This window comes from Neodiprion fabricii, chromosome 4 (genome assembly GCF_021155785.1).
Source record: "Neodiprion fabricii isolate iyNeoFabr1 chromosome 4, iyNeoFabr1.1, whole genome shotgun sequence".
Classification (NCBI taxonomy): Eukaryota; Metazoa; Arthropoda; class Insecta; order Hymenoptera; family Diprionidae; genus Neodiprion; species Neodiprion fabricii.
Genome location: NC_060242.1, coordinates 31849379 through 31875839, shown reverse-complemented (window position 1 = coordinate 31875839; position 26461 = coordinate 31849379). Strand labels below are relative to the sequence as shown.

Sequence of the window (26461 nt, the reverse complement as noted above, 5' to 3'; positions counted from 1 at the left end):
CAGAGAAATGTTCGATATCGTATTTGTTAAATTGAAAAGTAATAGAAATATTGGTATCAACCGATTCATTACCGATACAATATGTAATGATACGAAGATATATTGCAGATACTGTATTTTTAAGTGGTAATAATTTCAATCATTTATTGTTTATAAGTATGTAAGAATTGTTTCGTTATGTTTTCCAAATTCATGCGATTTATAATCGTCAAATCTTCTAATCCAATAACCACGGCGAATAAACTTTATAATGTACAGTATTACTTTAAATACGTACAGATAGAAAATTCTTTGGATTTGGAAGAGAAATTGAAAGAGTATCATTTTTATCTGCATATTTATAATATTTATAATTGTTTACATATATTTTTATTTATATATAATAATAATGCAATGAGCGAAACAGTTCTTCAATAATAACAAAACATTTATCATATAAGCTAATGAATAAAGTGACGCAAATGGATCGAAGCCGATAAACGACGGGTTCTTATACCCCAAAAAACAAGATTACTATTAAACGATGCAGTTACATTAGTCTTTATTCTTATTATATCTAGCTATGTTATGCTGAGAGAATGTTTTTTCAATCTTTCAATTTTGTCCGTATAATATTATCGTCAGCAGTAAAGCCTTGTTGGTAATTACCTATAATCCTAAAATGAATAATAATCACTATTCACGAATGTCAAATTATTAAAAATAAATATCTTTACGGTATGTATTGCGCATTGCGTTATGTACCGTCACGTATGATTAGACTGGAAAGTTGATTATAATTTTTAACTTGATTTAGAATAGTAAGATGGCGAGCTTAACAGCATTCATGTATCTGGATTACCTTATGAGAGTTATAACTACATAGACAAATATTGAATCTCTTGTTTTTCCAATATAAATATAAAGAGTGGAATAATGATTATCGATAAGTACCATGACGTATGGATTGCTTGAAAGAAGAAAACATCTGCATTTTAGAAGGTGACAAAATAATAGAGAAAATTTAATATTGATCAGAAAGCTGTAAACTTGAATCTATAATCAGTTGTAAATAAAGTCATGGTCTCAAATATCAAAGTAGGCAAAGAATTTTAAAAATTAAAGCGATTTTTAGACAGTTGAATAGCCCAACTTTCCAAATAACCTATTACCTATCTTTGATACATTTATAACTATGTACTATCATCACGAGATACCATACTAATAATAATAAGACTTAATGGCTGAACATTTATGGTCCGGTTTTTTTGTTGCCTATAGATTCTTTTATTGGAGAGATTTCTGGTTTCTGTTTTTATATCTATACCTATTATATAATATTTTATGTATATGCACGGCGTTCTCCATGAACACCATATTGTCAATATAATTTTGGAGTATTCGTTAACGGCGTTAGTAGATTTATAGTAAAGCTAATAAAACGTTGTATGTATATTTCCATACTACGAACGGTAGAATCGCGGTTTGGCGGCGTGAATAATGTATTAGTCTATAAATATGCGGATAATTGTGCCTACGGAAAAATTATTGAACTTCTAATAGTAATCTTGATTTCACGAAAAATTTTCACCAGCAATTGATTCAAAGAATGAACTAACCTCAAGTCAATATATTAGATCGCTGACCTATACACGTAATTAAAAACTAGCATGTACAAAACACATTAATATTACTATGGACCTGCCCATAACATGAAAAATTAATAACATTCTTACATACATTATATAAAATACTTAACTTAATAAAGACGTGAATTATAAAAATTTGTGATTCATTTTGTCAATTGCTGATGAAATTTTTAATGTAAGTATTGAAACGCACCAGAGCCCTTGGTAGTATATGAAATGTATCAATAATTGAATGATAAATAAATTGTAAGAGGAAACACATTGACGTGATATAAAAGTTAACGAAATAAGATATAGAGTGTCATTAGATATGGATAACTCTGTATCCTTTGGCTAATAATTACTAGATATGTAAAGAAAACACAACCTTCAGACTTCGAACATCAAAGTTATCGCTATATAATAACCAGTATGAATTTAATTGGTAACAAAATGAAATAAACACCGCTTTTGACGTCGGTAATTCACAAATTCTCCTTAAATACCAGAATTCTGAACGTATACATATAATTATGGAATAAAAAAGGAGAAACAAAGGGCTGTCTCAATATTCATTACAGGATTAAAAAATAAGTCTGAATTAGGAAATGAAAATTTGTTGAATTCCAACTGAGTTGTCGCGTAATAAAGTTATTAAAGAGGAATGGATTTTCTTGTATAATAACACATTTTCTTTAATCCAGAATAATCTGAATAAAATCGAATACATACCTGTAGATGTAACATTTTTATATCTTCAACAAAATAACGCGTTCAAGATTGAGAAACCAATGGCGACAGTAGAATATCAAGTACCATGTTTATAAATGTTTAGCATTATATTTTAAAATAAAATAAAACCTAAATCCATAGTTCTGCTCTGGTACATCTCCGATAATTAAATCCGATCTAACAAGGGGGAACGCAAATGCTTCTCCTTCATCATTGTCACAAAGTTCATTAAATGCCACAATAATTCATGAGTGTGACGAAAGCATGAGCCCAATGTTTGAAAACTTGGCCAGACTAATCGATTGAAAAAGAATCAGTCAAACTTTGAGAACGGTTAAATAATAGATCCACATTAATGTGGTTCTCATAAAATACAATAGGCTCTTTATTTAGCAAAGATAAAGAGAGTACGGGACTTACGAATATCACTTGGTCAATGAAGAGATGGCCTGGAAGCTCGCTGCTTTAATCTAGCCAACAGAGCTTGTTCTCCTTCGTCATCAGCTCTCGACCTTGCTCCTCGAAAGCTTTCAGATCTATATTTATCTCTTAGAAATGTTCTCCTCTCCTCTTTATATCTTTCTATCCTCTCCCTGCACCTTGGATCCCCCAAATCAATGCCTCCCAAATTTTTCTGTGACGTTCTTTCCAAGTTGTTTGACGAAAGCATGGAAGATTGAGAGCCTACATTTGGCGTAGAACTATGCTGCGAGTCTTCAGAAGCTTGTTTCGTCGGCAGAGACGAGCCACCGGTCATTTGATTAAACTTGGCTTCGTCCAGTGAACGACTCAAAGCGGCGCGCGTGGCTCTCGCTTGTCGAGCTCTCAGGCACGGGGGTAAATGTTGAGACCCGTTGTTCGGGGGTTCTTCGGACTTCCCTCTGGCAGAATCTAACTCTTGTTTTATCTTATGTTCCCTGACTATTTCTCGTCCAATTTCAGAGTCGAAGCTTCGACGGTCCCTTGTTATCTCAGAGTCATATCTCCTTCTAGGAGTAATAGGCATATCGTTTGTTCCTCCGCCTGATAATCTTTGTAGAGCTAACTCTTCCAAGATCGCAGCTGTGTCGCGCAATACAACTGAATCGTCAACTGGTGACGATGCATTGGAAAATGTACAAGATGAAGCTAGAGAGGGTGCTTCTGATGCACCCTCAGGAGCATGTGCTATTTCGCATGGCTCTGCAGCATTCTCTGATGGTATAACTACTTCTACATTGTTTTGTGAATGGTGCAACGTTTTTGGAACATTTACTTGAGAGTGTCGCGTATCACCGTGCTTTGTATCTGAGTAATCATCATCCTCAAGTACATGTTCAGAATGATATTTGTTCGACATATCATAGTTTTGTTGAATTTTTGAACTTACCTGACAATGTAATCGATTTTCAGATGTTTGTCTGTAAAACTGTTGATGCTCTGGGCTTTTATTATTGTACGAACTATTTTGATGCTTTCCGGAATCGCTAGGTGAAAGTTGATATTGAAAATCACCTTGCTGATTGAGTGATGTCTGTGTACTGGGACAACCTTCGCTCTTGGTTCTACAGTTTCCATCAGTATTTGTGCCATCATTTTCCGAGTACACCTCCGGGTCGTTGAAATGAGTTTCGTGGAGTGGTTTTTTCACACAATTCAAATGTAAATTCATCTGGTGCTTAGCAGGTGAACGCCTACTCACAAGTTCTGTTTCATTTTCGTCCCTCCGAGAAGTACTGGTTTGATCCCGTAACACAAACTGCACACTGCTAGATAATCTTGTCCCATTCGCACAAGTATTTTCTTGTCCACGATCGCCAGACGCGAAAACTTTTTCTTCGCTAATACGCTCATCATGCTCCATCATTTCTTTGCATTCCTTTGCTTCAATCGGACGCAAAGCTGCATTTCCAGATTCTTTTGCCTGTATTACAGGACTGTCTGTCAATTCACTGATACCAATACAAGACGTATCAACATCCGTAGCAATAGTCGAACCCATTGTGAGATCGAGCGATGTTCTAGAAATGTTTTCCGACAAGGATTGTATCTGCGGTGCATCCGTCGCTAATGCAGGATCCACAGTTTCCTGTATAAGATCCGTAAGATCACTGGAAACGCTAGTCGGCGAGACTCCAGACTCGGATGTTCTTTCAACCATTACCCATTCCCCAGAGTCATTCGGGTTTGATGTCATTGGTTGAGTTTCTGTATTGGTAAGCATTCTATCAGAACTATCGCAGATCACAAAACCAGAATCTGGTAAGTCTTCGAGAGTTTGTTCACACGACATTGGAGAATCAAGATCGGTATTAGTCAATGGTAACTTACTGGGTTCACTACCGAGAGTTTTAAGCGTTTCAGCGATCAACTCTTCTGTTTGAGAACTGAGAGATGTACTTTGTGAAACATTCTCACTATGCAGAATGGATCTGCTGCTATCTTCTGAACAGGCGTTCTCTTGCAATTCCGAAGATGTCAGGCAACTAGAAGATTCTAGTTGATTGTCTTGTGTGCCATCGCCAATGTGTACTGAAGAATCAGATTCTGGAATACTTTCATCGTAGCTTGTTTTGACCGGACTTAACGGCAATATTCTTTCACAACTTGAACTAGACTCAAGAATCTCATTAGACGGCAACGTAATGCCATCATAACTCGTGCAACTGTTGTCTCGCGTCATTTTGTCGCAAGGTGTCATTTCTTGATCTGGTGAATCCAACACCCTTTGACAAGATTCTTCAGAAATCTCTTGCCCCTCAGACGATGCAGTTATTCTGCTATCATAAGATTCCGTGAGTCTGTCATAGGTCGGAGTTATTCGTTCGCAAGGTGTCATATCTTGGTCCGAGGCAGGAGTTAAGATTCTGTCGCACAACTTAATGTCATTTTCGTTGTCATTATTAGGTGATAGTCTGTGACTAGAATTAGATATTCGATCGGAAGAAACTGTAACCCTCTTTAATTTGTCTTGACTATTTTGGTTGTCGCTAATGTCTAAGGGTAACGTAAAACTCCTGAAACTTATCCTAGAACTGCTGGCTGGATTCGGTGAAATAGACGGAGGAGTTCCTGGTAAAGTTGCAGGCGTTAACGGCGTCGAGGCTTCTGAAAGTAACGGCAAGTAACCTGGCGTTGGTAAAGGAGAAGGAGTCTCCGTACCATGCACCTCTGCCGAAACCATGACCTGTAAGCGCATGTGAAAGATATACCGACTATGAGTCAGATTCAATATCGATTTATACATAATAAAAAACCAGTCTAACACAATCAAGACTAAGCAAAAATTGACAAAACCATGAATCAATGTTCACATTATTCGCACCTGATCTGGGCTTTGGCTATCAATGAATCGTAGCTCGACGTCGCAGTGCAATCGCTCTTCCAGTCTGGACCTCTTTCTCTTGGATCCTCCGCTAACAGCAGTACATTGTGGACCCTCTGGTCGTTGCCTTCTCGGAGAGGCTTCAATAGAAGCAATGCCACCCCCTTCATCCTCCGAGAACATTCTCATTTCCCTTTCTTCCAAATCAAAGTTCAGCTGAATTTCTGACAAGTCCAATGGCGAATTAGAACTGGGGGCATCCGCTAAGTGATCAAAATAGGAATCGTGTGATATAGAACGACTGTGACCACAGGGTCTAATGGGCGGTGGTCCGAGAAGCGGTCCAAGACTATCCTCGCCATCCAAACTATCGGCACTTTTAACTGGCCTCAGTCTTCGTAACGAGTTTAGAGAACTGGGAATCTCAACTTGAGGTGGAGTTCTGGCTTGCCTGGCCTTACCACGAGCTCCCAAGCCACCTCTGGTGAATAGCGCTCTCCAATTCAACGACGGCGACCTTTTTGATCCGTGTCTTTTCCTGGGCAATTCGATAACCGTATGATAGTGTAGAGGCAGGCCAGCTGGACCTGCACCAACTTCTATGTAATCAGATTCACCACGGAGCACACGACTCCTAGCCTCTTCTAGACTTAAAAGTCTAGCTGGTGTCGTAATAGCCAAGGATTTAGGCCTGCCGACAGGACCATCACCAAAGATCAGCTCTGCATAACAAACTAAGAATTCAGTAACGACGGCTTGCACGCCAACCCCTTGAAGAGCTGCCACTCCACCAACTTCCAGTTCCTTGCAGCGGAGAAGATTAGGTGCCCAGACAATAGCTACATTGCGAGAAGTCATACCAGTCTCTTTCCCACACGCTGCGACTTTAGCCAGATGTCTCATCAGGTATTCAAGTGTCCTTTAGTACGGTAATATCATGAATCAGTAAAGTGAATGGTGAATGTGAATGTATTTTTCGTCAAGTACTACAACTAATTAAAGATGTTTACCTGTAATGAGGTGGGGGTAGTTTGCGCACTGCATCTCTCATGTATCTTAATCTGTCTGCATCTGTTTCAGCCTGCACTGCTCCAACAAAAGCGGAGTATAGCTGATACGTGCACAATGGATTAGGTAATTCTCTGAAGTACATTTTCAGCAACGAAGCCACTGAATGAATGTCTTGCAGTATACTTTCGTCCGAATGAAGTGCTGGTACTCTATCCTCGTCAAACGCATGCCTCAGTCGTTGAATGTTAGAGGTTACTCCACTTAGACGATATATCCCGTCAACCAGACCATTAGTTTCAATGAATTTGGCACAGCAGGTAAGCACCGTTGGTACTAAATTAGTACATGAAATTAAATTCAGAACAATTTTATTAAAATAAATCAATAAATTGACTTACATATTTGGAAACAAGAAAGTTGTATTGCAAATTGAATAAATTATGTACCATAATTTAATAATGAATGATTGATATGAAGAAGGAAAGACAGAAGATAATTTAGGTTCTTCTTTCACTTCATTCTATTTTTTCCTTTTTTTTTTTATTCTTCTCAGCTATAATAGCCATAGGAAACAGAGTGTAAGATATTGCGAATAAACTGTACATCTATAAGGATATAATTTTTAGTTCGTCTTAGGTTTGTACACTAACAATGAAACAATTAATTGCTATTAGACATACAGCAATCCCATATACTGATTCCAACATCATACTGCGCGCAGAGAATAGGTTCTTTGGAGCTGGTAATGTACTATTTTGGGTATATCTTCAGATTTTTTGTACGTCTACAAGAAGCTGCTGTACGCAGTAGACTAATATAGAAGAATAAAATTCATTTACTGTTAATAACAAGGCCTTTTCTGCGTTTCAATATGATCTATATTCTGAAGAGTTAAGAGAAGAACGGTTAGTCTAACAAGATGCACTAACAATAACAAAAAGAAGATGCTGAATGAGAAATATGATCGAACTGATCGTATGTACTAGAAATAGAAATGTCATGTACTATAAACTTACCATCTTGACCTGAATTCAGTAGATGCTCTCCCAAATCGCATCCAAAAACTCGTTCCTTCAATATTCCCGACTGTTTCAGCCTTCTTCTTGACGGTCTATTGAGTATAAATGATCTAAAGAAAGCTATGAGCTTTCCATGTTTTCGAAGCACTGGCTTAACTGGGAGTTTCGACCTTACTGTTGTCGAAACAGTTAAATGACGAGGTACTTTGTCACCAATGACAGCGACACACTCTGCCGGGAAGAAACCAACAGCAAAACCATGTTTTCCGCGCCACCAAGTGCTTTCCCCAGGAGGTGGCATATCGATTACTGAGATCATGTCCCCAACCTAATAAACATTCGTTAAATATTATAGAATATCTGTTAAATATTTGTAAAAATGAAATTTCACATCGTTATTCGTAAAAACAAGAAACCCAATTCTTTAATATCGTTATAAACTAAATCTACTAATGGAAAACGGTGGAAAAACAGCACTAGATTTATTGTATACTTAACTCTTTACTGCAAATTTACTTAATAATAAATATAATAATAAATTGTCACACCGCGTAACAATTTCTCGTCTTTTACGTAACACTCTGATGTTATTTCATAACATTCTTAAGACAATTATTATGTCTCATATTACAATATTACATTCACATGGAGTGACTATTTTATTGCAGTATGACAGACATCAAAATATTCTTTTTAGTCATTGGTAATACATCAGATCTTGCTGCAAATTGAAGTTGACAGCTAACGCGTATACGGAACAAACGTGAAAATTAAATTTCATCAAAAAAGTCCAAGAGTAACATATACCTGAAATGAAATCTCATCCTGGGCTTGTGCAGCATAAGGCCTAACAGCGTAAGCTGCAGCTACAGCTGGCGTGTTAATTGGACACGAATCAGCCTCTGGAACAAGAATTCTTCTTCCCCTATTGTCCAGTTGTAGCCAATTTAAAACAGGCCCACAATTCAAGCCCTCATGACTGAGCTGTGAAAATCGGGACAAGTAATCCTTCAACACGACTGTAGTATTCTCTGGTTGATCGTCGGAAAGCTCTGTTAGCGATGAAAACTTCCTGTCGAATATACATCGATGCAACTGCTTGTCAAACATGACAAAGTTTTCATACGAGCGTTGTAGGGTCCAACATGCGTCGCCAGAAGTCACTCTGACATCGTACATGTCATCGTTTGGATCTTCGCTAACCGATACCTTGCAAATGAGAGAAGACTGGTCAGAAACTAAACTTATCGAGGAACCTTGCATCGATATTGAACACTGATGAATTATTTGTGAAAAATACGATCAATTCAAGTAAACGCGATTATTTGTTTACATAAATACTTCTAGCCGAGAATTTCAAGGCGTTCTCTCCGAATACTTTCAATTAACTGAAGTTAACTTCATGCTATAAAACCAGAGAAAGCAACAACCAGCACTTGGTTTTCTATCGTTACATAAAATGTATTATAATTTTAAATTACGTTCGCTGATTTGATTTACAACAGTGATACACTTTGAGTACAACAAAACTGGAAAACCAATTATATATTGTAATATTAATAGAAGAGAAAATTAAATAAATCACTGTATCGTTATGTGTTGTTTTTTTTTTCTTCAGATCTTCGAGGAGTTTTACTTATTCGATCTCTCACACTATCCCAATTTATGAATCACGACTTACCTCCAGTGCCCCAAGTTCGACATGCTCATAGTGAAAGTGAGCACATTCATCCAATTTTGGAAATCTTGCAATGCTGCCCATATTGGCCCCTGAACTTCCTGGCGTACTCAAGTCATCTGTTTTGTTGTTTCCCAATTCCTGAGAATGAAACAAATTTTGATTTAAATGGAGAAGGTTAGTCGAAATATTCAAGTCGAAATATTCAATATCAATTGAGCGTTGATAAATTAGCTCAACTCACGCAATTAAAACTACAGACTGATGATTCATTTAGCAAATAAAGATGTATATATATGTACATAAATCGTCAATAACTGCGTGGATGCACCGGAGAGACAACATCTGAATACGTAATAATTAAGGGGTCTGTGACTAATACAAAGGAATCGGTAAATTAACTCTTTGTTCAATCGAGGATAATTGGTCTGGGTCTGTAGGAATACGCGCCTTTGTGCATATTTTTATTTTTTTCAACATTGTTGAATATGGGAATCGAAATCAACCCATTTGGTATAAGACGAGATCTGAATAGTTGAGAGCACAGAAATTGATCAAGTTCAGAGCAAGTCGAAAATCCTCACGAGCTATTAATACCATACAAGTAACTAAATATGCCTTGAACAATTAATCAATAGAAAGAAGAGGTGCTGTCACAAGCAGTATACAGCTGAGGCAACCGGGCAGACACTTGCAACTATAGAACGGATCGTGTTTCAGTAACAAAAAACCTGAAAACATGTCTGTGTATAATATATACGATTATTCTAGTCAAGTGTGACATTCCCAGTGAGTCAGCCAGCTGGCCAGCAGTACTTAGCATAATACACTTGTCTCAGCGCAACATCGCAACCGTTATATCGCCATTTCATTATTTCCATTCGTTTTTCTTTTCCTTTTTCTCGCGGCAAACTGGAACGTCTAGGCTTAATCATGCTTTATTATCTTTCGCAATTATACTAAAAAGTAGAACGCACTTGCAACGTTAATCGGTAAAATCGTCATAAATGAAACGCAAGTGTCTGCGTGAAATGAAACAACACAATTTTTTACTATTTAAATATAGGAATTTACGAGGGGAAAATAACTCGCTGAATTAATGTGGCAATAGGTTTGTGAATTAATTATAATTTACCTGAATTAATAAGAATTGACCGAATTGATAAGGATTAATCGAATTAATGCAAAATAACCTAATTAAACATAATTATTTTAATTAACTGAAGGAAATGGAATTGACTGAGGAACAACTGAATTATGAAAAATTATGGAAAATCGATTCGAATTAGTTTGGACTCGTGCTAGAATTATTTCTTTAGAGAAAAAAAAAGGAATGAATTGAAGTTGATAAATTACGTTAATTATATGAATTAATTTAAATTAATTCGGCTCAAAAAATTATCGTATCACTGAAATCTCGAGTTATTTTCCCCCTTGGAAATATAGGTATGTCAATAACATGTGTGTGCGTTTTTAAACAATTTTCGAAATCTCGACTGGGTTTATTGAAAAATTGGACGGTAAATATGTTACGTATTTTCTAAACTATCGCAATTATTACATCTAATACAACGTGTACTTCAATGCAGTGATACAGGTATTTTCAACTGTCATAATTAGTCAGCAGTGAAAGGAATTAGAACACAGCTCTGTCTCAGCATTGCGAAGTTTCCGCTTTCATGAATTTGAAACTAAATTGGTAATTCTTTCGAGCAGTGCAAAAGATTAAATCTCAAGATCTCCGCGTAGCAGCACCTCGTCTGATTTATTCAATCCTATCATTTTGAAACACATTTCAAGGATACATCAATAATTCTTATTCAGCTGCAATACAGATAAGTATCCATTCTCGGAGAAATAACGAATAACGATAAAAGGAAATAAACTAATCAATCGTTTAAAAGTTCTTTTCACATGGTAATGTAAGATAGAAAACCGTGACAATTGACGAAAAAAAAATAAACTAATCCAGATATACACATCTCATTTTCAACTCTATTCGTTACTTATGTAATTACGTATAAATCTTTTAAAACCCTAATATATTACCGTAAGTTAATTCACGGTTCACCGATTCAATTGCGGGTGAACATTTCGTTAATGAAATACGAAGCTGAGCCGTTGTCCAGTGTGTGGTGAAGCCTCGATAGCTGATGGTATAGGAACAGCTGCTATACAGGCTGATTGCCGAGTCGATGAGAAAATACGTCGTCGCATATCCTATTCTCGCATCGCGTGAAATTCCCGACGCGTTTAAAAGCAGGTATAAGGCGTTACCGCAGACACGCGTGCATGCGATGCGTTACTTACATAAAAATACATTTATATGACGCGAGCATGTTTGCGCGTTTTCCGTACACAAAGTACCCGTTTCTATGACGGTTGACTAAGTCTGCGAACTCGCATGCGCGGAGAACTGAAAAGTCCAATTTCAAGTCCTAGGAGTTAAAACTGGTCTTCTCAGTACCGAGCGCATGCGCCGTCGCGAACAAATCCGACATTACGCAACCCTAACCTCAATTTCATGCTTCGTGAAAAAACGCGTAACACACTCTACGTTATATAAATCGTGTGCAGCAAGGAGGCAACGGTCTTTTCGTCTCGCGTATTTGCAATATTCGTCTTCGGCTCACCTACGACTCATATTGTCAACTTACGCTAGGCCCGAAAAGACCGAATTTGCGTCCTCGTTACACAATGTACTATTAATTAACGGCGCATGCCCCTCTTACTATCGCCGCACATACACGTATGTATGCATGTATGTTACACGGTATAAGTATGCCGAACAATGGGCAGACACCGGGGTGCATACGTTAAACTGGAACAGCATGGACATCTCAAGCACATTATAGCAGCGCGGCTGATTGCAAGTACGAAAACTGGGTCAGTCTTTCGGCTGTTCGGATATTCCCGTGTCGAGTATATTTACGACAATGTAGCCGGACTCGGTGGAGACGCGACGAGTCGAGATGAATAAGCTGTTGCAGCAGCCTGAGGGAAAGAAAAATCCGTCGTCTGCAATCTGCTGTATTGATTCATGTCTATTAATTTTTAGCCTTTTCCATATGCTTTCGACACTGTAAGATGAAGCCGAAGACACGTTTTACGTACACATATAACGGCCTCAACTGTACATTATACGGTACATTGTACAATAATACTTTACAATCTGCATATACATTTACATTATGTATCCGTACATTTTTGCGTATAATGTTTTTATAACGAGGATTATTCGTTTCCTCGTTTATTAGCCAAGTTTTTACAACTGCTTTAATACGCGCTCGTACAATACCGGTTTTTCACATCATGTAAGTATCAGTTATATCTCTACAGAAGTCCAAGCGTGTCAGACGCAGCGTTACAAGGCAGAACTGAACAAATGATCCGTGGGACTCATTAAAGTAACGGTTAATATCCATCCTGTGCAGTTAAATTATGTTCGCACTCTTGTCTGAAAAAAGATTAAAGCCTCCAACGCGAATGTAAAGATATTGTCGTCACGAGACATGCGATTGATCACAAAACACTACGAAACTGTAACTCCATTTTCAGATTCTAAAGATTTTATGCTTCTCGCACGAATCACAAAATTCTTACAAAAATGCATATATACGCATGATGAAATATATAATAATAAGAATAACAATTAAATGATTCCGTAAACGAGAATAAAAAAAAAAAAATCAAATTCGATAACCCATCGCTGTTATTATTACATACCGATGGAAATTGAAATCAAATCAGATGATGAATTTTTCTTCTACAAACATAATACCTGGAATAACTACTCTGGACTGCAGTATATTGCAATATGTTACCAAACTGCATGCGGAACATGTTGGTCGAACAAGATCATGTGCACCGTGCGCACACTCGCTCGCGAAGAAGATATTTCGAGAATAATAACAAGAGAGCACGTTTTATTGGCCGAACAAGTTTGACAGCTGCATCTGGAACGTACGTAATCTGGGATGCTGGCACAGTCAAATAGAAAGGGAGAGAAATAGCGAGGACGAAAGAGTAAGAGAGAGCAACCGCACAAGTTGATGTTATCGATTTGTTCTTCTCGCGCTCGTTCGCTCGTTTCCTAACTGGCTCCGCATTTTCCTTCTCGTAGGTACACGAAAAACTTAGACGGGTGGGCAAGGATGTGGTAAATAGAACTAACAGACTTCCGTGGTCCAAAAATAATAGTAATTTCCATAAAATAAAATGGTCCGTACGTATATATATGGACACGTTCTTTTTCGGGACAATTGGCGACTGAAATTCGTTCCACACACACACACACGGTGGACAAATATAAATATTCCGTAGAAGACAAGGGAAACAAAAATAATAATTAAGTGAACAAAGTGCAGGTGTCAAACAATAAAGAAATAAATTAAAAAATCAAACATGAATAATGAATGACGGTAAAGAAACAGAATTTTTCTCGGTAAATACCATGGTGTGTGTTAAATTGAAGTTACAACGCAGAGCGATGAAACATGTAAGGAATAGTGTGTACATGTATATGTACAAAAATTATCAATAATGCACGCATCTCAGTTACGCTCAATATCCAGCATTATCACGCTGGGATGAATTGAAATTCCGCGAATGTCTGCATCATGAGGCTGAGCGCGGACGTGTAGGTATATGCATATTAGAGACGAGAGAAAACGACGAAGAAGATGAGAAACGGAAAAAACAGGAAATAATCACTGAACAACGCTCCGTTTTCCGTCGAGTGCACACTTATGACACTCGCACTATACCTGTGTACGATAACTTACAACTAAGGTCAGAAATATTAAATAAAAAAATCAAGAATACGGCTTTACTGTAGCATCAGATATAAGCTGCAGTATACGATAGCATGTTACATTGTATCACGTATACCGTATGTATATGCGACGCATTGATAGCGAGAGAGAGCAATTTGCCGCTGAATAACTGAAAAGCTCAGCCTCTTATAGGTATGTATAAAGGGGACGAGGGGAAAAGATGATAAACTCAAAGTGAAGAAAGTCCAAGCGAGAAGAAAAAGAAAGGAAGGGTAATAAGCGTGCACAAGAGGGCGCATAAAAGAACCTTTGCAGCTTGAGGCTCGATGTCCGTCAGCCTGTGGGCACGGGGTCGTTCCGACGTCGGTCCAGGCATCTTCTGGGACTTCTCCGAAGCCGAAGAGGAAGATGACCCAGGCCGACGAAGCCCCTCAGTCCTTCTGCACGCCAGGGTGACCTATCACTTTGTCCTGCACGAGTCGAACGTCATATTCTCGCTGCCGTTGATACTGCTCATTGCTGTTGTTCGTCCTGCGAGTATTAATTCGGCGTTCGTGCAGCTATTATTGCCATTGCAGTTTCCGGTCGTCGTAGCCGCATTCCTCGTTTCATGATGATCGCTCTTGCAGTTTATACCCCCGAATGACCAGCATCTTAATTTTTTCATTATTGAATCGGTTTTTATCCACAACTTTCAACAATTTGCAATAATATCGTCACGTCAACGCGTCGTGTCCCAAATATCGTTGATTGGATTCCAAACCGGATTCTCCCCCGCGGCTTGGGGCTGAAAATGAGATTCAATAACAACGATTAATGACGAACAGAAATGATATCGTGGGAGATTGCTTGGCCAGAAATCGATTCTTTTCATTTACTATGCGTATTACGAAGCATTCGTACTGTGGGTATTCACGAATTTATTACATTCGTAAGCTATCCGATGATCACTTTTAAAAAATACTTGGAATTCTTAACAAAAGCTTAGATATCGATGTTTCATTTCAAACCCCATCAAAATGGTTAAAAGTTTATTAGATTTGATCGATTTCATTTTGCGATGGCTTATTTTATTCAGAGGACTGACAAACACTTTTCTTTCAATATGTTAGTGGCTTTAAATATTTAAATTTAAAATATTATACAGATACTGATTACGATCAGAAAATGGCAGTATTGAATTGAATGTCGAAAAATGAAAAAAAAACCTACTTCAATTCTGAACAAAATCTCTCATCGTAGAAAGCAATCGAAAGAATCTGGAAAGACTTTTTGAAACGATTTTAAAGAGATTTGAAATGAAGGATCAATGTCTAAGCTGTTTTTTACAATTTCGATATTTTCTATTTTTGTATTTTCGAAGAGATCTCCGTAGCTTACGAATAAAAAAAATTTATAATGACGGAATGTACGTCTACCACATAATAAAATTGTCAACTCCTTAAATTATCTTCGGTTAATTACAAATTGGGAAAAACTACTCATGCAATAGTACATGGATTCCCATTTACTTCAGAATTTACTTTCTGCTACAAATAGAGCTGATCCATTTGTCTAATAAAACTGCGAATGGACTTGGATGTGATTATTATCCTCCCACGACTGCGACCCGCCCTCACCCATCAACTGGAATGGACTTAGCGAGTATTGATGCCTATTATTTCTTAAGGGTGATAGACGGCGCCGATTTTGCCGTGAAAACTGATCCTTTGATATATCGTTTTTTTCTATCCACGTGCATAAAATATCACGTCGGCAGAATTTCTGTAGGTATAATAATTTACAACGCACAGAAAGAGATAATTGATAGAATCGCATAGTAATTCACGTAGATGCAAAATATTTAGTCAAATATTTTTATTACTTTGCTGATAAAATCCTGCAGGTATCCGATTATTGTTGTTATATCATTATTATTGATAATTCCACCTGACAATGAGTGTAATATAGCCAAGACTATAAGTAATTCATGTATGCGACATGACTTTTCGTGCAGACTACTGGATGGTTGAAAGATCTTTTACAATAATAATGATAATACAACACGCTGTAATAACAGTCGCGTATAGCTGTGGCCACAGACGGTATATTATACATACATGTACACTAATCATGTTGCTTCTGTCCGCATTAAGCACTCCAGCAGCGGGCGGTTGTAATTCTCAATAAAATTTGATCGGACTCTATATGTATAAGGTATGTGACTACGTACGTAGTTATATGTATACATAGAATACTTTTGTGTGTGTGTGTGTGTGTGTGTGTGTGTGTGTGTGTGTGTGTGTGTGCGCGTGTGTGTACATGCGTGTCTTCAAAGAGAGTTTGTTATAACGGTGCAGAGAGAAGGCGCTCCTTGTTCGGTTAAATGCGAATAAAAAAAATAAAAAAATAGTAAAGAAATAAGGGAGAAAAAATTAGAATAAGAAACATAAATAAAAACAAACGAGGAAAAACAGAACATTTTTTCATCTTTATAAATTCTTAACGAAACAATCGTCGTCGGTGTCCAACGATGCAAGCATAAAATTATTCTTAAGCGAAAAAAGCAAAGCGTAAGAATTGTGCGAAATCGTTGATAAGACAAACGATGCAAGCAACGTCACCGCGAAGTTGTCGAGTGTCTCGATTTCGATAAGAAAATGCGTGCGCATTTTATATATACCTATATTATACATATGTACATACAAGCTTTCTAGAACCTTTGGCACTTCCGTTTGCAATAAAAAAAATTTCAAAGCCATCTGCATACTTGTCATCGTGGTAAAAAAAAAAAAAAAAAAAAACTTAGTCGAGAAGGAATACCGGAATTTCAGGTTTTCTCACTCAAGAGCTCCTGCTGCTTTATGGAATCATTTCTAAACAACGCTCGTGTGAAGGAACCGCATGTCAGCGGACTTGAACTATAACGCGGTGCTTGAGAAAAGTGAAATTCGTGTTCTGATCGTTCGAACGGTATCCCTCGCGTTCCGACTAATTATCACCCGCTGCAAAACGAGAGCCGACGATTGGCGCATTGGGCGGTTTTGGCACTACAACGTATATTATATCCGTCTGACGTTATGACGTTAACCAGTTCTGTGGTAACGTGTACCGATACGTCTTCCCACAACGCATAGGGAGGCTCGTACATCCTTCTTAGTTACATACTTTCTCATCAACTCGGTAGTCCAGCTATACGCCTTGTTGACGTTTTCATTTTACTCCTCTTTTCTTTTCTATTTTTATTATTATCGTTTTATTTTTGATGCGTATACATGTACGTTATATATACATCTATGATGTGTAACGAACGCGCAACGCATATGAGAAGGAGGAGGAGGTAAGAGGCAAGATGCACGAGGCTCCGTACAAAAATACAATACAAAGACAACATTAAGCTCCGGGGAAAAAATCTTACCCATGTCTGCACGTTGCTACACAGCAGCACGATATACGTATAATATTTCGTACGTAGAAGCGTGCACGCAGTAACTCATGGGCGAATGTATTATTTCACGGGTAAGAAAATCGTTGATCGTAAGCTGCGAGTATTCCTGATCGTATAACGTATAACTTTTATTTGTATTTAAAGTATAAATTGAATTACTAATGCGATAACGAGACAAGTGATCCTCGCAAGTACAAAAATAAAATTCATTTAAACATTACAACAGAATGCAATATCTTTTCTTTCTTTCTTTTTTCTTCGTTTTGTTACCGCTCTTGTCACTCAAGATATGAATTTTATATCCCCCTTTATAGCCGTAGGGGATAAATTATTTAAACTTGACCCGGAATTCCCCCGGATATAGCAATGAATCGTTAGTTATTCACTACTGCCTGCAACAAGCGACCCCGTTTTCGTAAAGGTACGTGTATGACAGAGTCGACAGTTGGACATATAACTTTCAAGATTTACGTTACTCTGTCAATGAAATGCCTCGGTCGCATAAAAGTTACACAATACATCCAACAGGTGTTTGAGGCGATTGTACCGTATTATAGGAATACAGAGGTTATCATAGATACATACCTATATTTTCTTTTCAATTTCATTTCTTTTCGATTCGATTCTCACCTATAACGCGTCAAGTAATGAAAACGAAGGTGAAATTTGTTACGTAATTACATGTATATTCTTATTGTCACGTGCACTAAGAATCACACATAGAATGTTGAACGCGGAATAGTTACTGGGAAAATCTTACAATCCTCATGCGTTTTTGAACTGCAGCATAAGTGTATAAAGTACGTCTTACACTACGTATACTTGTAATATCTATTTATAAATTATTGTTGTTAGGAGGAACGTGTTCGTAGAAAACAATCTGTCAACCGTTCTCGCACATATTTTTCCTTCATCCTTTTTTGTTTCCCCGTCCCATTCTATTCTTCTCTTTTATCACAGTCAGCGACGGATCGCATTGCGCATTGTCCATGAGTTGAACCGTATTGAGACACGATTACCCGGTAACTATACAGATACACATAGGTACGATGTATTCGCGGTTTCGTAGAGTAAAACTGGATTTTTCTTCTCCTACCGCAAATTCTTACACGTCGTATTATAACATTGTAACAAGTTGTGTAAGAATTTCGTCTGCAGCCGATACGTAGTAAGATTCGAAGAAATCCCGTATTGTTCTTGATTCTTTTTTCCTGCACCTTTCAATATATGGGAGCTTCGATTGGATTCAGCTTAATCGATAAGCAATGATTTTACCATTTTAAACACACAATGTACGTATGTATACGTGTACATAATTTCAGCAAGTGTTTGAATAACAGTTCATATTCTATTCACCGCAGTATGTGCTTCTTGAACGAATAAAATAATCACGAAACGCAATCGAGCTTTGGAGAATTCGCTGATAACTAACAAACATTGTACCACGTTTTGATGAAGTGCCTTATACCGAGTGTTTGAGACACGTTTACTGACATATCCACATCAAACACTGAAGCTCAGTCTGGACTGGATCAATTACTATGAAAAACACGTCCTCGAGTACTGATTCATTTCCTGTCCCCAAACGACGGGAAATCGTTTAAATTATGACCGCTTAAGATGGAAATTCTCTTTTTCGTACCACCTTAAGAAGAGGACAAACCGTGAACAGGGCAAAAGGTACAATTTGACAGACACTATTCAGCATTAACTAATTTCTTCCATTCTTTAAGCGCTTCAGGTTTTTCGATTTACCCAGATACATACCGGAAATTGAGCTCGTGATCGATAAACGCAACTTTCTAGGAGGCCTTGTTTCCATTTTTTATATATCCCCCCCCCCCACCCCCTTGTTGCTACGCTTTACAGATCAAAACTCGGCGTAGAAAAATTTCAGCACTTGATACAAAGGCTGGTTTAAACGGGTTTTTTCTCTCCGTAACCGTGTAAGAAACCGTTTTCATTAGCGTGCATTAATTTCTTACACATGTGAACGCAGCTGTCGCCTCGCACGAATGATATCAGAGTAAAGTAATAGGCAGCAAGCAGGTATCTGATTCAGGAGAGAATTACGTGGGTTGAGGGTTTAGATAGATAAGACAGCAGGGGATCGTCGCTGCTGCGGATGCAGCGTTCAGACTTCATTACGCTATCGCAGAAGCTTATCAAACGAGAGGGCCCAATTTCTATTTGGTCCGAAGAGGAGCGCGTCGAATATGATTTCCCTACGTAGGTGCTACGTAGGTTTAGAGATACCACGAGCCCGGGAAGAACCGTGGACGAGAAAAGTAACGACACAGCATTACAATCCGCCATTTAGTTAGGAACTAAGATCCTGTTTGGATTTACATGCGTTTGCGTCGTACGTTTAATGCATCGCATCGACAAAACTGATATTTGAGGGGACAGGAGCGTACGTGCGTGTAGGTGTCTACATATTTACATGGAATATTTTACGAGGCCTCATAGCGCGTAATGCAACGGATATCTCGTAGTCAAATAAGGCCACATAACGCAAACTGAAACTGTACTGGCATGCTAATAAACAAGAACATCTTGCGGCAAGGTTGTGTGTCAGTCATATTTATCACGCCCACATGCATCTGCTGCATAAAATCACCACTCCCGAGTTGAGAACTACTGGGGAAAACACCAAACACAAACCTTAAACCTATAACACCAGCGGCACCAGCAGCACACACATTCGCCGGATGGATTGGATGAACTGTATTGCGTAGGAAAAACTCTCGTTCTTCACTGCATCTAATAGGCGCCCCTCGATTTCTCACAACGATTCTTTCTCCTCGACCCGTTCACTTTGACGGAGCGTCTGCTTCTGAGATAGAACTCGCTCGGACCTCCTTCATTTTCTCGATAACGATATTTCAATTTCATTCAATAGCGTAGCTACGACAGACGCTGCCTTTCGTTACACCGCTGTCAGTGAACCTGCCAAACCTGACCTGTTTCGACTGGCCGCGCGACTGGGAAAAATACATGAGGCGCACCGACTCTGCGGCGCCATTGTCGCTCCAACCAATATTTCCCGGCGCTACTTGCGGCGGATCACCCGCCAATTTCAAACTCTCATACGACAATTGGAAATTTGCGTTGCTCGCTCACTGTTCTGCAATTGAAATTTTCATTTGTTTCTCCTGACAGATTATACTGCGTATGTAAAGAAAAATAAGGATAGACGATTCTTGTTTATCGATTATCGGAAACGTTAAACAAAAGCTGTTTTGTAACGATATAATATTTATTAATTCGCACGTACACGATTATATGTCAGAGTTTTTAATCGATATAATCGCGTGATATTCTTTATTACACGATAATTCTTGCGTAACGGGGTGTGAAAAAAAAATGTTATTCGTCTTTAAATGTATTACGTTACATCACGGAATCATATAGTTTTCGTGTGTCATAGAGAAGAGTGTTTTCCCTAGAAGCTTCTGCGCTTCGTGGGCATTGTCAGCGCCGACAGTATTTAAGCAACGTTCTTTAAATTCGTTATTCATACTTTGTTTCACGATTGATATTAATGAAAGGCTCAGCGATTGTGAGTCTTGAAAGTCGTCGTCGGATTGAACGTGGTTCGTGTAGAAAACGTCCTTCTCATAGTAAAACGTGATTTTTACGTTGGGATTGGACTCTCTTAATGTTTTGAATTCGCAGACCAGTATTTCCTTGAATTCTAATAGATGATCGGACGAGATTCTGTACTGAAAATAATCACACGATGTATAATGTAGCACCGTATGACGTGTGAAAATTGTAAGAATAGTTTGTATAATATAATACGTTGTTACATTTACCTGTAACTTGATCAAGACGTAATTTCGAAATGACGGAAAATGGATTATTGGATTGTTCAACAAAGACTGTTTTTGACCAAAACTCGGCCCTCCTTCTATGATATAACGAGTTTCTTTCGCATCGCCGGAATTTCTTGTAAACGCTTGAGCCAGCACCGGTTTATCGGGCAGCATTCCATTTTTTACTAGGAGACACAATTCGTCGAATAAATTTTGGACTCCGTTGTTAGTCCAGCATCCACAGTGGGTCATTTGCACAGCGTATAAATCACGCCTTTTATTAGCACGTAATTCAATATCTATTACTAAACAACCCCTTCGCAGCGATGATTTCGAATTACGTGTTATTTGCATACCCAAAAAATGCCTTAGAATCTGAAATATACAATTTGCGATAGAAACTGAATTGGTTGAAAATAATGATGAAAGATACAGTTTCGATTTTACTCGAATAGGTTTGACCGTTTTGTATTTACCATTTTTACAGCATCCGCAAGTGAGTGAGAACTTGCTCTACTTTGCGCCATACCTGTTATTAGAATCGCAAATGCTTTTGAAATTAAAAAATCGACATGCAAAAATAGATTTCCTTTAGAAAGAAGGGGAGAGCGATTTTTTCTTTTTGAATTGAACGTTGCTAAATATTTTCAACAAATTTTCTCATATTTACTAAAAATTTCATTACAGCATTTTGTCGTTTTAAAAATTCTGTTTGCATAGCAAATATATGACAAGCATTGTTGAAAAGTAGCCGAATCTCAAATCAGCGCACCTATTAACGACGGCATAAACAGAGCGCTGCATGGGTAAAATTGAAAATTTCTAAGGGGGCGTGATTGGGCGCGCGCATGTCAAACGCATTGTTGAATATTTATTATTGACGTTGAAAAAAAATCAAATTCCTCCGGTCTTCCGTCGCTCGATGACATCTGACGCGCATACAACGAACCAAAAAACGTTTCTCCGTCGATAACGACCCTGCGTTCATTTTCCAATGAATGCACGTTAGATGGATGCGGAAGAGGCATGGCTGGTAAATATAATAGGTAGGTAGATAGGTAGGCGGAGGTGCAGGTGAAGGCGTGTGCGTAAAATCGCATTGTACCGTACTACCGCGAGTGTACTCGGGCATAACGATTCTCGAATGAGTGTTTGATAAAAAGTAATAAAGTAGACGGAATGAAAATAAATAAGTAGTAAACCTAATGCCGAAACGGTGACAGCGGCCGATCAGTTGGAAACTAGTTCCGATCGTATTGGGTATCGAGCCAAAGTAGACCCGTGTTAAGCTGGTGGTGGGATTGACAATTTGTGAATTTGTACAGTCGAGAAAGTCGAATGTCAGGGGAGGAAAAGAAAGCTGAACCTAACCTCCAGGAGGCGGTTGCGACTCCGCCACGGAAGATTCGTCACCGGTAAGTAGTTGCTAGAACGAATCAAAGTGTTGGTTATTAACCGTAATCAATTGCATGATAAGCCGGGTGAATCTTTAACAATTTTTATGTCATGACTCTGACTAAATCTGCGAAATTCTTGGATAATTTGATGACGCGTGCTCCAAGGAAACGGTACATACATACAACACGTGACCAGCCGACCAATGGCGTGGATTTATGAGTCGCCTGACCCGAGTCCGAGCCAATCGGAGCCTTCTGTCAATCTTTTGATTATCCTGTGAAAATCTATATTGCCAACTAACACTATTGCTGCATTATTTTACTCAGGGCATTTTTATCGTATGTTTGAAACACGCGTGTATAATTTTACGCGTTACACACAACACGTGTATAATTTTAATCGCAATGCGTACATACGTACAATATCATCCAGCTGAATTCCGATGGCAAAAATGCGAACGCTTAGCCTATAATTTTCTACCTACGTCGATTAATTCACGATTTTTATCGAAAGCACGTTAAGTCTTTCAATTATACGCGATAAGCGTGAACTTGGTAGTGTGTAGGGGGGAGCTACAAAGGCACGCATACCAACTTGTCAACGAATGTCAAAATCATTGCCACTCGCCTTTGCGTTACCGTTCAAGGTCTTGTTCTTCGCGAACCTGCCTATAAGCGATCAACGAATCGATAGATGAATGACTTTGAAAAGGTTCACGTATCTCAATTACGACTACACCTCGTAGCCAGGATTGAATCTCAAGCTTTCGGTTTACAATTCGTCTATGTTTTTTTTTTCATTTCATTTGGGTGTTTTAGGGTATAACAAACGAGCCACGACAGATCGACGACTGGCTATAGGTGAGAAACTCGGTTAAGCCATTTCGATTTATGGTACGCAGATCATTATCATGCTTACCTCATAAGGAACTGAGAAGTATACTTCACGCAATCATATCTAGGTCCACGGCGATTGTAAATGTGGTTGGGTCAGATAAATAGCAGTGTATGTTTGAAACTCGCCGTGCGATTTTAAGCTATTCGAGTGACAGAATTACAGTGGGTGGTTCGCTTATCTATATAGTTTCTGCAGGTTGTAATTTATTTTTTTAATTTTCTTTGAAATTCACGGTTCTATTTACTTTTTGGAAGCGCATGCTGCGTAGCGAGATGATGTAGGGAAAATATTTATACAGCGAGTTATTCAATAATACGCAGAGGAAAAACGGATCTATTTTTCCGTTTTTCTTCTCCGTTGAAGAACCGATGAAAGTAGATTTACGGCGATATTCCTACACAGGTTGGAACCTCAAATAAAACTGCGTGTTTCGAGGCAGGTAGGAATAAAAAGGGCACTATTTACGGTTGTTCCGACAGAAATATAACGTTTAAACCGTCGTTCAATACGCACGTTCGATTAGTATGGAAATTAAATTACTCCGTAGTGCGTAACCGTTGATCGATAACGTCGAGCAGAGATTTCGCCAATTCAAATTTTATCGGGTTATGTATACAGCAATTTATAACTTATAAATATAACGGCTGCATCCGAAATATATACGATCTTCTAATATCGTTGGATAGATAACTGAATTTTCAAGTGCCTTGCTCAAAGTTTCGCCGTTCGTAAAAACTGGATGTGAAATACTTAGAAATAATGCGAATATCGTTAAATTGAATAATGAAATACATTCATAGAAGAGAAATAAGAATTCGAGAATTATTTAAATACTATTTTCGGTTAATATTATCGTGTTCGAATGCGAGAAATGGAGTTCAATTGAAACAACAAGTTGGTCATTGCAACGAATCGAATTACTCAATATTTTTAAAACGGTTTTCTTTTCCTCAACATTATGTACATAACAGGAGTGATGCAATTTTATACAAAGGAATTAAAATAGTTCGCCCGTAAAATTCTCCCACGATTTATTTTACTCATTTATAGGCTAGCACGTGTCTCAACGAATGCATGGGTCATATTCAATTGCGTTCGTGCGTATGCATGTAGGTCGGGTATAGATTAGGTCGGAGTGGGGGGGGATCTATACCACTTGTAATTAAAATGATTACTCGCGTGTTCATCGGACAAGGTCCTTTGTAATTTATTGAAAAACAAACCGCAATGACTACATACTGATAAGCCGACACATGTAACACACCTACATACAAATTCGACAATTTATCTTATGATACACAACTTTTTGTTCCGCTGCACGTTTCCGATTATACATGTGCCTTCGAATTTTTGCGCATCTTTTCTTATATTTGAAATTTCTCTCGATCTGACGAAGTACAAAGTAGGATTCTCGTGTTCGATATAACTTGGGAGTTTTGTCAATATTCAGGTTAGCTTTATCCTGGGTTGACAGTTCAGACTTTGTGCTTGAATCGGCGACATGCAAATATGGAAGATAAACTGCGGAAATCGATAAGAGAGAAAACATGAATCCAAGAAAATTCACGTTGTATTCATTGATCGGAAAGTTTTTTTTTTTTAAGTTTTCGTCGAGGAGCGAGCAATTCCGCGTTTCGGTAGGTTTTACCTTGGATTATTAATGGAAACCGGCTTAGCCTGAAGAAACTATGCCGGGGTTTGAATGAATTTCAATTCAATGTTCGATCGCGACTATCGAATGGAATTTATGTAATTCCTGAAGTATAACCGCATGTGCACATACATGATGTAATTATTGTATTGATGGAATGATGAAATAATACTACAGTACCGTCAAATCAGAATTAGGTGATATCGCGTAAATTTCTTCATTAATTCACCATCTGTCATAAAAACACGCAGTTTGGTCTCACAAGATGAAATATCGAGGACAGATATTGGACCTTAGTTCTCTAGATTGCTGTTTCGTAACAAGTTTGAATATACATATACATGTATATGTATAATATATATGTATATATTTTCTCAAGAAAGTATTGAGTTTATACATCGATCTTTACTGAATTTAGATTTCAACTTGAGATTCGAAATCGCCGTGAGTTGTTTCTCAGCCACGATGCTGTGATGTTCGCTCTCTTCAAATCCGCGGCCCTAGGTGCGTGTAACACGGTGAAAGTTGTACGTATCATATCGACGGGATATCAAAATTTGAGTAAATTCTACGCATTATCAACTGCAGTAATACGCAGGAATTAGTTTGTCTTTCACACTTGCAGCATATAAGTTATTGGCAATATTCGGTGGCTCCAACCGATTGATGTTTTAACGTTACTGAGCTGAGCTGAACGCAACTGCCATTCAACAATTTGTCAAGTCCAGCGAAGATTCAGTTTTTAATTAAACGTAACAAACCGTACGCCAAACTTGTGTACGCTTCACACTAACCGCATCATTACGTAAAAAAATGCTGACCCCTGCACGTTTACTAACAAAAGTAAATATGTAAGCTTTGTACATGTATGTATATAAAATGTGTGTATGGCCAACTTATCTCGAAACCAACTCCTCGCCATTAATAGGATCCTAACTTTGTACAATCTGCAGATTAAAATGATAACATTATTATTTTATATTTCACGGTCAAAGATTCGCTGCTGCTTTAATTATCCCTCTACCAATACTAGTCAGTGCAATCATCAGTCATGCTTCAAATATTCCTTCCCTGCATTAATTATGGTGTCTTTAAGCCTCCTCAAGTAATTTTAACGATCCGCAGTGTTGATTATACTAACGAA

At 38.1% G+C, this 26461-nt stretch overlaps 3 protein-coding genes across 9 annotated transcripts in view; 1 reads left to right on the top strand and 2 right to left on the bottom strand.

Moving 5' to 3' along the window:
* Positions 1-607: 607 nt before the first annotated feature.
* On the bottom strand, positions 608-20541 carry LOC124179497 (rho GTPase-activating protein 32). 4 transcript variants are annotated; one of them, XM_046563940.1, is made up of 9 exons: positions 20218-20541; positions 14434-14913; positions 9355-9492; positions 8481-8882; positions 7671-8001; positions 6654-6987; positions 6105-6562; positions 5644-5906; positions 608-5505 (listed from the first exon to the last, which is right to left on the bottom strand). In XM_046563940.1, the coding sequence occupies exons 2-9, from the start codon at positions 14500-14502 to the stop codon at positions 2773-2775; spliced, it is 4728 nt and encodes a 1575-aa protein (XP_046419896.1). In that variant the 5' UTR covers positions 14503-14913; positions 20218-20541; the 3' UTR covers positions 608-2772. The 4 variants fall into 4 exon arrangements, with proteins under 4 accessions (XP_046419896.1, XP_046419892.1, XP_046419895.1 ...); XM_046563936.1 differs by having other exon boundaries at positions 5644-6562; XM_046563939.1 differs by lacking the exons at positions 14434-14913; positions 20218-20541 and adding an exon at positions 13133-14426 and having other exon boundaries at positions 5644-6562.
* Positions 20542-20816: 275 nt separating this feature from the next.
* LOC124181113 lies at positions 20817-23078 on the bottom strand. The gene is made up of 5 exons (XM_046567350.1): positions 22948-23078; positions 22743-22797; positions 21848-21900; positions 21372-21746; positions 20817-21278 (listed from the first exon to the last, which is right to left on the bottom strand). The coding sequence occupies exons 3-5, from the start codon at positions 21896-21898 to the stop codon at positions 20952-20954; spliced, it is 753 nt and encodes a 250-aa protein (XP_046423306.1). The 5' UTR covers positions 21899-21900; positions 22743-22797; positions 22948-23078; the 3' UTR covers positions 20817-20951.
* The window catches only part of LOC124181099 (acetyl-CoA carboxylase), a 24239-nt gene continuing 20248 nt past the window's right edge, over positions 22471-26461 (top strand). The window contains exon 1 of one of the 4 annotated variants that reach the window (XM_046567308.1): positions 22471-22786. Coding sequence is in view for 3 of the 4 variants with exons in the window: in XM_046567302.1 (XP_046423258.1) it covers positions 23777-23861 (85 nt within the window). In the remaining variant the exon portion in view is untranslated. Of the gene's footprint in view, positions 22787-23761; positions 23862-25752; positions 25822-26461 lie in introns of those variants that run through there. The other 3 variants (XM_046567310.1, XM_046567302.1, XM_046567304.1) reach the window with 3 other exon arrangements.

Coding starts and splice junctions, on each gene's coding strand:
- LOC124179497 (XM_046563936.1), bottom strand. CDS start 14,502: ATGCCTGGACCGACGTCGGAACGACCCCGTGCCCACAGGCTGACGGAC. Junction 6,988..7,670: donor ACTGAATTCAGGTCAAGATG/GTAAGTTTATAG, acceptor GTACTAATTTAG/TACCAACGGTGCTTACCTGC. Junction 5,506..5,643: donor ATAGCCAAAGCCCAGATCAG/GTGCGAATAATG, acceptor ATGCGCTTACAG/GTCATGGTTTCGGCAGAGGT.
- LOC124181113 (XM_046567350.1), bottom strand. CDS start 21,898: ATGGCGCAAAGTAGAGCAAGTTCTCACTCACTTGCGGATGCTGTAAAA. Junction 21,747..21,847: donor TTGCGGATGCTGTAAAAATG/GTAAATACAAAA, acceptor TGTATATTTCAG/ATTCTAAGGCATTTTTTGGG. Junction 21,279..21,371: donor ACGTCTTGATCAAGTTACAG/GTAAATGTAACA, acceptor GATTATTTTCAG/TACAGAATCTCGTCCGATCA.